General features: G+C 53.6%; 1 protein-coding gene across 11 annotated transcripts in view; it reads right to left on the reverse strand.

Moving 5' to 3' along the window:
• DTX2 (deltex E3 ubiquitin ligase 2) overlaps window positions 1-12854 on the reverse strand; it is a 48824-nt gene that overhangs the window by 18800 nt on the left and 17170 nt on the right. For all 11 annotated transcript variants that reach the window (XM_054496541.2, XM_054496532.2, XM_054496534.2 and 8 more), the window contains 2 exons: window positions 10883-11239; window positions 8493-9132 (listed from right to left, as the gene is read on the reverse strand). In XM_054496541.2, coding sequence (XP_054352516.1) covers window positions 8493-9132; window positions 10883-11150 — 908 coding nt within the window. In that variant the 5' untranslated portion in view covers window positions 11151-11239. The remainder of the gene's footprint in view (window positions 1-8492; window positions 9133-10882; window positions 11240-12854) is intronic.

Consider the following 12854-nt stretch of genomic DNA (forward strand, 5'->3'; position numbering starts at 1 on the left):
AAGAAAAAAAAAGGTATTTTACACTCACTAGTGTCATCAAAATGCAGGCTTTCAGGCCAGGCGTGGTGGCTCACGCCTGTAATCCCAGCACTTTGGGAGGCCGAGGCAGTTGGATCACAAGGTCAGGAGATTGATACCATCCTAACGCGGTGAAACCCCATCTCTACTAAAAATACAAAAAATTAGCTGGGCATGCTGGCACACACCTGTAGTCCCAGCTATTTGGTAGGCTGAGGCAGGAGAACCACTTGAACCCAGGAGGTGGAGGTTGCTGAGATCGTGGCACTGCACTCCAACCTGGGCAACAGAGCAAGACTCTGTCTCAAAAAAAAAAAAAAAAAAAAAAATGGCCGGGTGCAGTGGCTCACGCCTGTAATCTCAGCACTTTGGGAGGCCAAGGTGGGTGGATCGCAAGGTCAGGAGTTCAAGACCAGCCTGGCCAAGATGGCAAAATCCCGTCTCTACTAAAACTACGAAAATTAGCCAGGCGTGGTGGCAGGCGCCTGTAATCCCAGCTACTTAGGAGGCTGAGGCAGGAGAATTGCTTGAACCTCGGGCAGCAGAGGTTGCAGTGAGCCGAGATTGCACCACTGCACCCCAGCCTGGGCGACAGAGAGAAACTCTGTCTCAAAAAAAAAACAAAAAACAAAAAACAAGCAGGTTCTCATAGCACCTGTTTAGAGGAGAAAAAACCTGGCAGAAACCACTTTAGCAAATGATCATGACCTTCATCACCAGTAAAAGACAAGTCAGTATCATAAACCCCATGATAGGACGCTCTGGGAGGGATGCAACACCATTTTGGGGGGATTTAATGTCAAAAATGCATTATCTAGCCTGGGCAACAATCAAGACCCCATCTCTAAAAAATAAAAAACTAGCCAGGTGTGGTGGCATGCACCTGTGGTCCCAGCTACTTGAGAGGCTGAGGCAGGAGGATCACTTGAGCCTGGGAGTTCAAGGCTGCAGTGAGCACTGTACTCCAGCCCAGGCTGGAGACTCTGTCAAAAAAGAAATAATAAAGGGCATTATCTTTGTCCAAACATGGGAAAACAAGACAAACTCAAATTAAGGGACATTCAACAAAGCACCTCTTTGAAAGTAACAAGGTTATGAAAGATAAAGACTGACAAACTGTTCCAGCCCAGAGGAAGATGGGGAGAATAAGAACTGAAAGCGAAGTGGGACCCTGGATTGGATCCTGGGACAGAAAGAGGACAGTAGTGGGAAACTGGTGAAAAATCAAGGAAAAAAAAAAAAAAAACTTTAGTTAAGAGTATTATACCAGCGGTAATTTTCTTTTTTGGGGGGTGAGGGGACGGAGTCTCGCTCTGCTGCCAGGCTAGAGTGCAGTGGTGTGATCTTGGCTCACTGCAACCTCTGCCTCCCAGGTTCAAGCGATTATCCTGCCTCAGCCTCCTGAGTAGCTGGGACTACAGGTGCACGCCACCATAATTGGCTAATTTATGTATTTTTAGTAGAGACGGGGTTTCACCATGTTGCCCAGGATGGTCTTGATCTCTTGACCTCGTGATCCGCCTGCCTTGGCCTCCCAAAGTGCTGGGATTACAGGAGTGAGCCACCGTGCCCAGCCAACCAGTGGTAATTTTCTGGTTCTGACAACTGAACCATGGTTATGAAAGATGTTAATGTCAGAAGCCAGATGACGGCGATATGGAAACTCAACTATTTTTGTTAACTTTTCTGGAAACCTAATTACCATAAAATAAAGGTTCTTCTTCTTTTATTTTTAATATGAGGGTTTTGTTCCCTACAATGATTATGTTCAAGTCACTCATTTGGTCTTTAGATTTATTTTTTTTTTTTGAGACAGAGTCTCGCTCTGTGGCCCAGGCTGGATGGAGTGCAGTGGCGTGATCTTGGCTCGCTACAACATCTGCCTCCCAGGTTCAAGCAATTCTCGTGCCTCAGCCTCCCAAGTAGCTGGGATTACAGGCATGAGCCACCACACCCTGCTAATTTTTGTATTTTTAGTAGAAACACGGGTTTCACCATGTTGGCCAGGCTGGTTTCAAACTCCTGACCTCAGGTGATCTGCCCATTTCAGCCTCCCAAAGTGCCGGGATTACAGGCATGAGGCACCATACCTGGCCACTCATTTGGTCTTAAGTCATCATATTTCTTTTTTTTAGAGGTAGGGTCACGCCGGTAGAGTGACACAGCGGAAGCATGCTGGGCCCATAGAGTTGGGGTCTTGCTCTGTTGCCCAGGCTGGAGGGCAATGGTGTGATCATAGCTCACTGCAGCCTCCACCTCCCAGGCTCAAGTGATCCTCCTGCCTCACTCTCCTGAGTAGCTGGGACTACAGGTGAGCACCACCACACCTGGCTAATTTTATATAGAGAGAGAGAGACAGAATCTTGCTATGTTGTCCAGGCTGGTCTGAAACTCCTGGTTTCAAGAGATCCTCCCACCTTGGCCTCCGAAAGCACTGGGATTATGGGCATGAGCCACCGTGCATGGCCTGTTTGTTTGTTGACTGTTCTCAAACAGTATTGCCTCTGTGGCCGTGCTAAGCAAAGAGCAGCTTCTTGCTCTCCTTGCCTACTCCCGATCCAAAGGCAAGGCTGGTAGTGGATCTGGGGGCCCTGATAATGCTAAGAAGGGCAGGGAGTCTGGACACCTGGGTCAAGGTCCTGGCTCTACTGAACACTCAGTTTCATTCATTTGGAGCAAGCCCCTCCCCTTCCTCAGCCGGTTTCAGCTCTTCCCCCTACTTTTTTTTTTTCTCGGAGTCTCACTGTCGCCCAGGCTGGAGTGCAGTGGCGTGATCTCGGCTCACTGCAAGCTCTCTGCCTCCCAGGCTCAAGCAATTCTCCTGCCTCAGCCTCCTGAGTAGCTGGGATTACAGGCGCCTGCCACCACGCCCTGCTAATCTTTGTATTTTTAGTAGAGACGGGGTTTCACCATATTGGCCAGGCTGGTCTTGAACTCCTGAACTCAAGTGATCCACCCACCTCGGCCTCCCAAAGTGCTGGGATTACAGGTGTGAGCCACCCTGCCCAGCCCTCTTTTCTTTTTTTTAAAGGAAAGCGGATCATCTCTGATGGTCTCTGCAACTCTAAGGTTCCATAAGTGAAGGCATTCAGGACCCTCTAGGGCAGCACTGAGCTCAAGCCCGTAGTTGGAGCCCAGAAAGCTGAAGTTTGGCACTGCAAGTCTACAAAACAAACGGGCTATGCAGCAGGCTAGGCAGCACTGGCCCAGAGGGGCTCTAAGCCCATGGGGCGCCCCCCTCCGCCCCACCCCCACCAGAGATGGGGTCCCTGGCTGCTCCATCCCACAGAAAAATCCCAGGAAGTGAGGTCTTCCTTCACCAGGGAGAGGCACATATCTGAATGAGAAGGCTTGCTTCCGTTCTAACAAGAACGAATGAGAAGTCCTTGCTTCCAAGGACTAGAGGAAAAGCAGAAGCACAGCGAGGCTTCCAATGGGCGGCTCACCCTGCGAATGGAGAGCAGGAACCAGGAGAATGTTCTGTAGAAAGCTCTAAAAATGTCACCACTTCCCCCATATAATCACAGTTCCTCCCCAGTGTGTGTCCCTGCTGTGACCTCTAGGAACGGAACTGTACAAGGATCCAGAGGTTCCCAAGATAGGGGCCCCTAGGGGTGGACGTAACCTCAGAGGTTATCAATCACCCTCACCATCCTCAGAGGGCTCGGACCTGTAGAACGTTCCCAGATGGGGGCACCAACTGCCCCCTGAAGTGTCCTTCTCTGAGAAGTCCCTATAGTCACGGCCTCAGGCACCCTCCTCCTTTCCCCAACTCCTGGTCCACCTATTAGGCCCTCCCTGGCTTTCCTGTCTGTGACCATCTCCAGGAGATCCCAGACAGAGTGGGAAAAGTGAGACATGAGGACTCCGAGTCTTCTATGCAGGGCGAGGGGCAAAGCCAGGAGGCCGGAGAGAAAAGAGATCCAAAGCCCCTCTCCAAGTCCACACACTCTGGGATTGGGGCTGGCAGCCAGTCCCATGAGCTGCAGAGGCTGGAGACGATGCTAGAGGCGTATGCTCCCGCTCAAAGTCGTGTGTGCTGGGCATGGCAAGTCCCCTTCCCGAGCCTCAATTCCTCTACCTATGAGGATGATTCCCAAAGGCCGCCAGGGCAGTGGTGAGACCCAGGACAAATATCCATGGGGTCCAGGTCTTGGAGGAGCAGAGGGAGGTGAAGCCAGGCCCTAAGGGCCACCAGGCACTTTCCTGTAGGGCCCTAACTACATCCTGAAAACCACAGCAACAATAGAGCAGAAGGCAACCTCAGAAACCGACCAGCTCAAAAGAAGAAGAGGCAGGGCACGGTGGCTCACACTTGTAATCCCAGTGCTTTGGGAGGCCAAGAGTTTGGGACCAGCCTGGGCAATACAGTGAGACCTGTCTCTACAAAAAAATTAAAAAATTAGCTGGGCACAGTGGCACAAGCCTGTAGTCCTGGCCACTCAGGAGGCTGAGGCAGGAGGATCCCTTGAGCCCAGGAGTTTGAGGCTGCAGTGAGCCACGATCATGCCACTTCACTCTAGCCAGGGTGACAGAGTGAGACCCTGTCTCTTAAAACAAAACAAAACAAAACACAAAGAAAAAGAAAAGAAAGAAGGAAAAAATAAAGAGAGAAGAAAAGAGACCCAGGGCCTATCATAAGTCAGGAGCAAGGCTCCATCTGGGCCCCATGACTCCAATCCCACAAGCCAAAAGACAGGTGGCAGCAGGAGGAAGAGGAAGTGAGTTCTTTTAGAGGCAAGGGCAAAAGCAGTAGCAGCAGCAGCCCACCACAACAGAAAGCCACCAAGAGCTGAGCACTGTTTTGTAGGGCCACTGAGCCATTCAGCACAGAGCAAAACGCCCACAGGCTTCACCTCGCTGAGCTGTGACAGACTGCTGGTCATAACCACCACCCCAAGCCATGCGAATGCTAAGCAGTGTCACACCCTCTCCATTAAGGGAGACAAGAGCATGCATGACACATTTAGGAAAGATTTCCATCCAACATCATTAAAACACAAGTTTTGATGCTTAAAGGGATTAACTTTAGCTACCAGGAAATCTACTGCCACGCAGCAGCTCAGCCCCAGATGACACGCTTTCTTGTATCACGGCCTGTTCCCAGGGGGCACGTGGAAGCTGTGCACATGAGTTCCAGGAAATTTTTCGATTTCACACGCTCACATGGTATTTCCAGTGGCTGCCAGTAAAAAGTCGGTTCTCGGGCTTCCCCAGGCCATGGCGCTGGTTCTAGACGGGCCCGCCTGCCCTGCCTGCCTCCTCACATCCAAGATAACTTTCACCTGATGCTGCTGACACGCACTTGGCTGTGAGAACCTTGCCGCCTGCTAGGTTAAGAGGTCAGGTATTTACTAAGCCCCGTCTGGCTCTATACCCATCAGAGGAGGGTTAACTGCAGGGGGCCTCACTACAAATCAGGCAGGGGAAAAGCCTGTTTTTCAGCGTGTAGATAGGCTCGTGCAGGTGAATTACACCTCTCCCAGCTCCAAGAAAACCAAACGAATCAGGATGCACCTACACCTACCCCAGGAGGCACGCCACTTTGAGGCTCTTTCCACTAACAGAGCCTGCTGGCCCGGTTCCCTCCTGACTTACAACGTGGGGCAAGCCACAGCATGCCCAGCCCAGCACCAAGGGAAGACAGACTGGCCCATCCACCTTCTTTTCTGTAACTTGCCTGGCCCACACCGGTAGGACCCACATCAGCACTTCTGGGGACCCTCAGGCCGGGGACGGGGACCCCAGAGACATACTGGGAGAAACGTAAATGGTTTAGGAAAGACCAACGGGGCTCAATACCAGGAGAAAGGAACAAAGCCACATTAAGTGACTTAACTCCAGAATCCCAGCTCTAGCACTATCTAGAAATTTGCCTCAAAATAATTCCTAAGAACTTAAGAAGCTCCAGGAGGCTGGGTGGAACAGAGCTGACAGAAGTCCCAGCACCTCTAAGAACCCTCCTAGGGCGGCAGATAGGGCACACTGTTCTCTGAAACAGGCTGACCCAGATACTCAGGGAGGGAAGTTGGGGGAGCACGTCCCTGAGCCTGGCTTGCCTATGTCTATGTCCTCAGACAGCCCCGATGACACCTTCCTGTACTCCCAACTCCCAGAAAGATCTCAGATGCACGTGTCCCAACTCCTGGCAGAAGATGCCCAGGAAAACTCTGACTCACCCAAGGCCCATCACCCTCCTGTCTACTGGCCTCCTCCTAGCACATCCCTCAAGAGGCCTTTTGGGCCAGGTGTGGTGGCTCATGCCTATAATCTCAGCACTTTGGAAGGCTGGGGCAAGAGGATTGCTTGAGGCCAGGAATTCAAGACCACCCTGGACAACATGGCAAGACCTTGCCTCTACGTAAAACTGAAAAATTAGCTGGGTGTGGTGGTGTACACCTGTGGTCCCAGCTACTCAGGAGGCTGAGGCAGGAGGATCACTTGAGCACAGGAGTTCAAGCCTGCAGTGAACCATGATTGCACCACTGTACGCTAGCCTGGGTGACAGAGCAAAACCCTGTCTTTAAAAATAGTAATAAAATAAAATTAAAATATATTAAAAGAGCCCCCTGCCTTCCCGGGAATGTCAATAACTCCCCATGTGCCCCAGATAGCCCACTCTTGGGGTCTGGGCTGAATCCCAGCTCTGCCACTTGCTGGCTGTGTCGCCAACCTCATGGGCCTGGATGTGCTCTCCCGTAAGCGAAGAACACTGCTCAGCCTGAGAGCGTCGTGGGATGACTGAAGTCACTCATGCAGCCTGCTCAGGAGGGCCTGGTACATGACACGAACCAATGAGCGGGAGGCGCTGTCACTGTGTCCTACACAAGCTGGCAGGGTCCTCGGAAACCCAGTCTGAACAAATACTAGAGGTCCAAGAAGCTGCCAAGGAGGTCTCAACCACCCTGTGAAGTTTCAGCCCTTGACGTGGGTGCGGTGGGCAGGGGTGGGCCAGTGAGCAGGGAGGCAGCAGGATGCTGACCAGGGCCAGTGCAGAGAAAGGAGATGATCTCCTCCCTGGGACCAGGGTGGCCCCCGGCCCACCCACTCCCTCACCACCCGCACCAGGGCACTCTCAGAAAGCCCTGTCCTAGCTACCACTCTGAATTCTCAAAATGTGCTCCAAGCCCAACATTCTCAATAATGAATGGCGAAGCCCCAAGTCAGCCAGACAGTCAGACGGCTACGGCCAGCCCAGAGCATTCACCTTGGCCAAATCCAGGGAAATCCTGGGGGGGGTTCCTCATTTTATCTTTTTTATTTTTTTCCCCCGAGATGGAGTTTCGCTCTTTGTTGCCCAGGCTGGAGCGCAGTGGCACGATCTTGGCTCACTGCAACCTCCACCTCCTGGGTTCAAGGGATTCTTTTGCCTCAGCCTTCCAAGTAGCTGGGATTACAGGCACTGGCCACCATGCCTGGCTAATTTTTGTATTTTTAGTAGAGATGGGGTTTCACCATGTTGGCCAGGCTGGTCTCGAACTCCTGACCTCAGGTGATCCGCCCACCTCAGTCTCCCAAAGTGCTGGAACTACAGGCGTGAGCCACTGGGCCCAGCTTTAAGACAGGGTCTCGCTCTGTCACCTAGGGGGCTGAAGTGCAGTGGCGCGATCACAGATCACTGCTGCCTTGACCTCCTGGGCTCCAGCGATCCTCCTGCCTCAGTCTCCTGAGTAGCTGGGATTACAGGTGTGCACCACCATGCCTGGCTAATTAAAAATTTTTTGTGTGTGGAGATGGGGTCTCGCTATGTTGCTCCGGCTGGTCTCTGACTGCTGGCTTCAAATGATCTTCCTGCCTTGGCCTCCCAAAGTGCTGGAATTAAAGGTGTCAGCCTCTGTGCCTGACCAATCTCCTCATTTTAATTGCCACCCGCTCTGTCTGCACTGGGCCCGTGGTATCATTCTCTCTCTCTCAAGGAGCTGAGCGCTCTACCAGGCACTCTGGGCTGGGCTGCATCAGCACGGGGGCCAGGTCACCCGTGCCACCTGCAGCCACTGCCACGTGCTCCATATTCTGCCCTCCCTCACACCGTGCTGATAGCCCTTTGCACTAGACTGGGGCTCAGGGGTAAGGGCTGATACTCTGGTCTCTGGGTCTTTAGGGCCTGGCACAAGGCGGGAGTCAGTGTACAGGCAGTGACCCGGTGTTCTCGGGCACAATGCTCGCCGTGCAGCCCGCAAGCACAGGCCACAGGCCTTTAACTCTGCTCCATGTGGAGGCCCTTAATCATCGTGAGTGAAAGGACTGTAGATTCTAACCCGTGTGGTGACTGCCAGGACTCGGGTACAAGGGGTCAGGTAGGCTCTGGATGGCCACGGCACCTCGGCACCCACATGGCACATGCAAATGAGATGCCACAGCAGGGACCACCTAGGGGGCAGGAGCCGTGTCTGCAGGAATTGGGGTGAGTCTTCCCGGCTAAGTAAGAGCAGAAACACAGGGCAGACAAAACGAGCAGCCGTTGCCCACGATACCTGACTGCGCCGGAGGTGGAGGATCCTGGGGGCAGATGCTGCGGTCCCAGGTGGGAGAGGCTGGAGCGGTAGAGGGGCTGGCTCCCCAGGGAGGGAGCAGCTGCGCCCCAGGGGTTGGTGGTGTTCAGCCTGGGCGCAGACCGGGCCCCGGAGAGTGAGGGTTTGTTGTACGGTGCAAAGGCCTGGTGGGTCCCAAACACAAAAGCGGTCCTGTGTGGGGGGTGCTGGGGGGCGGGGTATGCAGGGAGGCTGGTCATGGAGTGGCGGTAGCGGCCTGACACGGGGCCAGTTCCGCTGCCACTGAGGCACTGGTGGCAAGAGCAGGCGACGCCTGTGTGGCCCGGCGGAGCGATGATGGTGGTCACCGGGTAAGGCGGCCCTGCTTGGCGCCGCACGCTGCGGCAGAAGCTGGAAGTCTTGTTGGTCTGTGTATGGGTGGCGTAGTTGACAGTGTAGTTGTATCCCAGGGGGGCCAAGTCCACAAGCTGGTTGCCCCTGGCCACCTGCTGCTCCAGATAGTCACAGACGCTGGCTTCATAGGCGGTCCAGGAGCCATCGTCGCTCAGCCACTCCCAGACGACACCTCGGCCAGGGGCTGAGTGCTGGGGGAACAGGTGTCTCCGCACAGCCCGCATGGTGCCTGTTTTCAAAGGAAAACAAAAGGTTAGTCTGCTAGCGTCCCCAAGATACAGGGAACGTTCAAATTCTTTTTTCAACCGCCAAAATAAACAAATAGGAACACAGTAGGTACACAGTCATGCTGCTATTTGTTTATTTATTTATTTCTAAAGGCAGGGTACCCCTTTGTCGCCCAGGCTGCAGTGCAGTGATGTGATCATAGTTCACTGCCACCCTGACCTCCTGGGCTCAAGCGATCCTCCTGCCTTAGCCTCCTAAATAACTGGGACTACAGGCACATGACACCACACCCAGCTAACTTCAAATCGACCTCTATAACACCTGCCACTTTCAGTCCCCGATTAACACTTCCTGCTCTCTGCCAAATATGCAATTTCCGTGTTATTATTTATCCTGTCTGCTATCTTACTCAGTTGACTTCACACACTGTGAAGGCAACGACTTGGGAGCTGACTGACAGCCACAGTTTTCACAGACTCTATGACACTCCTGGAAACACATAGTTTCCAGGGCTGGGCGTGACGGCTCAAGCCTGTAATCCCAACACTTTTGGAGGCTAAGGCAGGAGGATCACTTGAGCTCAGGAGTTGAAGACCAGCCTGGGCAACACAGGGAGATGGAGACCCAGTCTCTACAAAAAACAAACAAACAAACAAAAATGAAAAAAAACCCATACTTTTAAAAATAAAACTAAAATTAAAATTGAAAAAAAAAAGGAAAAACCTGTTTCTCAAGTCTCCTCACTGGTGACACTGTGGGCCAATAACTCTTTATTGCAGGGCCAGCCCGGTGTGCTACAGGATGGCGAGCAGCATCCCTGGCTTCCACCCACCAGATGCCAGGAGCACCCCCACCTCCCACCCACTCAGCTGTGACAACCAACAATGTCTCCAAACATTGTCAGATGGCCCTGGGGACAAAATCACCCCCAGTGACAACCACCAGATTAAAGGAAGGGATGGCTCTGAGAGGAAACTGGTGCCTCATTCTCAATAATACTGATCAAAACACACTGCAAGTCCAGGCGCGGTGGCTCACGCCTGTAATCCCAGCACTTTGGGAGGCCGAGGCAGGCAGATCACTTGAGGTCAGGAGCTCGAGACCAGCCTGGCCAACGTGGCAAAACCCTGTCTCTACTAAAAATACAAAAATTAGCCAGGTGTGGTGGTGGGTGCCTATAATCCCAGCTACTTGGGAGGCTGAGGCAGGAGAATCGCTTGAACCCAGGAGGCAGGGGTTGCAGTGAGCCGAGATCGCGCCACTGCACTCCAGCCGGGGCAACAGAGCCAGACTCCATCTCAAAAAAAAAAAAAAAAAAAATAGATCAAAACACATCGCAGACCAAAAAGCAGAAACGCACACATGCAGAGGGGCGCAGTTGCCTGCCCAGGGAACAGTTCCCTCCCAGGGCACACAGCCACTGAGTGGTGGGGCAGGGCCCTCTGAACTCCTATGACGTACCACCTCCATGCCGGCCTGCCGGCCAAAGGGACCCTCCAACCTCTGCGGTCGGGACAGGCATTTCTACTTTGCAAGACAAGGGGAAGGGCCTCCCACAGTGCCTCTCCACTGTGAGCTGCACTCAACCTATGTGGATGTTCCCACTCACTGCACCCACCCACCACCACGTGTGCTGCAGGGAGAGAGCAGAAGCTCTGTAAGTCACGTCCATCACCCCAACACCTGGCGCAGAGCCTGTGGGAAAGCAGGCGCGGCGCCCAGATATGTGCGAGAGGCAGACAGCGTCTTACCGGTGTCCTGGCGGAACTGGGTCCAGCTGGGGAGGTCAATAATGTAAGGGGCCAGCGAGGGGTCTGCCTGGCCCAAGGGGATGCTGTGGGCCAGGCTCCCAAGCCCAAAACGTTGGCCCTTCTGCTGGACAAACTGCTGCTCGATGAAGCTGCAGACGGCGGCACTGTAGGGATGCCAGGTGCCCAGCCCGTCCTGCCATTCCCACACAGCCACAGCCACGGGGCTGGTGTACACCTGCACCAGGGAAGGGCTTGGGGCCATGGCCATCTTCCCAAGGAGTCCCGCTGCTTTCCCAAACGGCTTCAGACCCCTCTGGCCTGGAGTCCCGAGGTCATTGCCTAGTGCCTCTGGCAGATCTGTGAACAGGACAGACACGAGCAGTTACCAATGCACATCAGTAGCCCTGCAGAGTCAGCCTCAGCGCAGGGAAAATACATGATGCTTTTCCACAGCTGATTTTTTTTTTTTTGGATACAGGGTCTCACTCTGTCACCCAGGCTAGAGTGCAGCAGTGCGATCTTGACTCACAGCAGCCTCAAACTCCTGAGCTCAAGCAATCCTCACAACTCGGCCTCCAGAGCAGCTGGGACAATAGGCATTCGCCACCACACCCAGCTGATTTTTTTACTTTTTGTAGAGATGATGTCTGTGTTGCCCAGGCTGGTCTCAAACTCCTAGCCTCAAGGGATAGACTCGCCTCAGCCTTCCCAAGTGCTGGGATCACAGGTGTGAGCCACCGCGCCTGGTCTCACGCTTGCTTTTCTTCCCCTAACACCTTAAGGGCATCATGAATCAAGAACCTGATCCTGCCTCTTTGCTGTGGCAGCCAGGAAGAATTCAAAGTCAATCCTGCAGCCTACCTACCGCCGCACAGGCCCATGAAGAAAGGCAGCATAAATTCCGGGTGCTAGTCACCAGCCCAGCTTCTTTCTTGCTACTGATAATTCCCCTCTGACCCAACTGCTTAGTGTGTTTCATCATGCATGTATTTTTTTTTTCTTTGAGATGGAGTTTCACTCTTGTCACCCAGGCGTGTGATCTCGGATCACTGCAACCTCCACCTCCCGGGTAGGTTCAGTGATTCTCCTGCCTCAGCCTCCCGAGTAGCTAGGACTACAGGCATGCACCACCGCGCCCAGCTGATTTTTTTGTATTTTTAGTAGAGATGGGGTTTCACCATGTTGGCCAGGCTGGTCTCAAACTCCTGACCTCAGGTGATCCACCCACCTCAGCCTCCCTATTAGCACCCACCATCCTGAAGATGAGAACCCACCATGTCTTGGAAAGCAGCAGGGGTTTTGGGACACCCAGGGAGCAGGGGCAGAGCTGGGAACTGCAGCACAGGTTCTAGCTCCTCATGTCTCCAGGGTGCCCTGAAGCATCACTAACCAAAAAGTAAGCCCTAGATGGGCACCGAATCACCCCTCTCTGGCCTCTCCAAGGCTCTCTGCACCCACTCCCCCACCTGGCCCCTGATGACCGGCCACCAGGCCCAGGGAGCTCTTCCCCACATCCCGAGCTCCACCTCCCGAGACCTTCTCCTTGCAGTCACTCCAGCCCACCCTCTTCCCTTGCGAACACTCCACGTCCTCCAGGCCCAGCTTGCATTGCTCAGGGTGACCCATCACATGCCCTCTGCACCCTCCACAGCACCGACCAGAACTCTAGTAACCGCATCCACGGGTGGCTGTGACTTCAGTCCTTCTGCTCCTCCCCAGGTGGCAGCAACCCCAAGCCTGCTTTGCTCACAGCTGCATCGCCGGGACCCAGCAGGGGCGTGCCACGTGGTGAGTGTTCTAGAATGTTCTACACACCGCTTCAGAATGACAGAGTGAATGTGGACAATGATTCCACTCAGCACCTGCAGCTGTCTGAATAAGAAGAGGCCTGTAAATGCCCCACCTGATGGCCGCCCCCCAGGGCACCGGCTGTTGGAGTGCCGGTCCAGGGTCCAACATTTAGTGACCAACA

This window comes from Pongo pygmaeus, chromosome 6, assembly GCF_028885625.2.
Source record: "Pongo pygmaeus isolate AG05252 chromosome 6, NHGRI_mPonPyg2-v2.0_pri, whole genome shotgun sequence".
Classification (NCBI taxonomy): domain Eukaryota; kingdom Metazoa; phylum Chordata; class Mammalia; order Primates; family Hominidae; genus Pongo; species Pongo pygmaeus.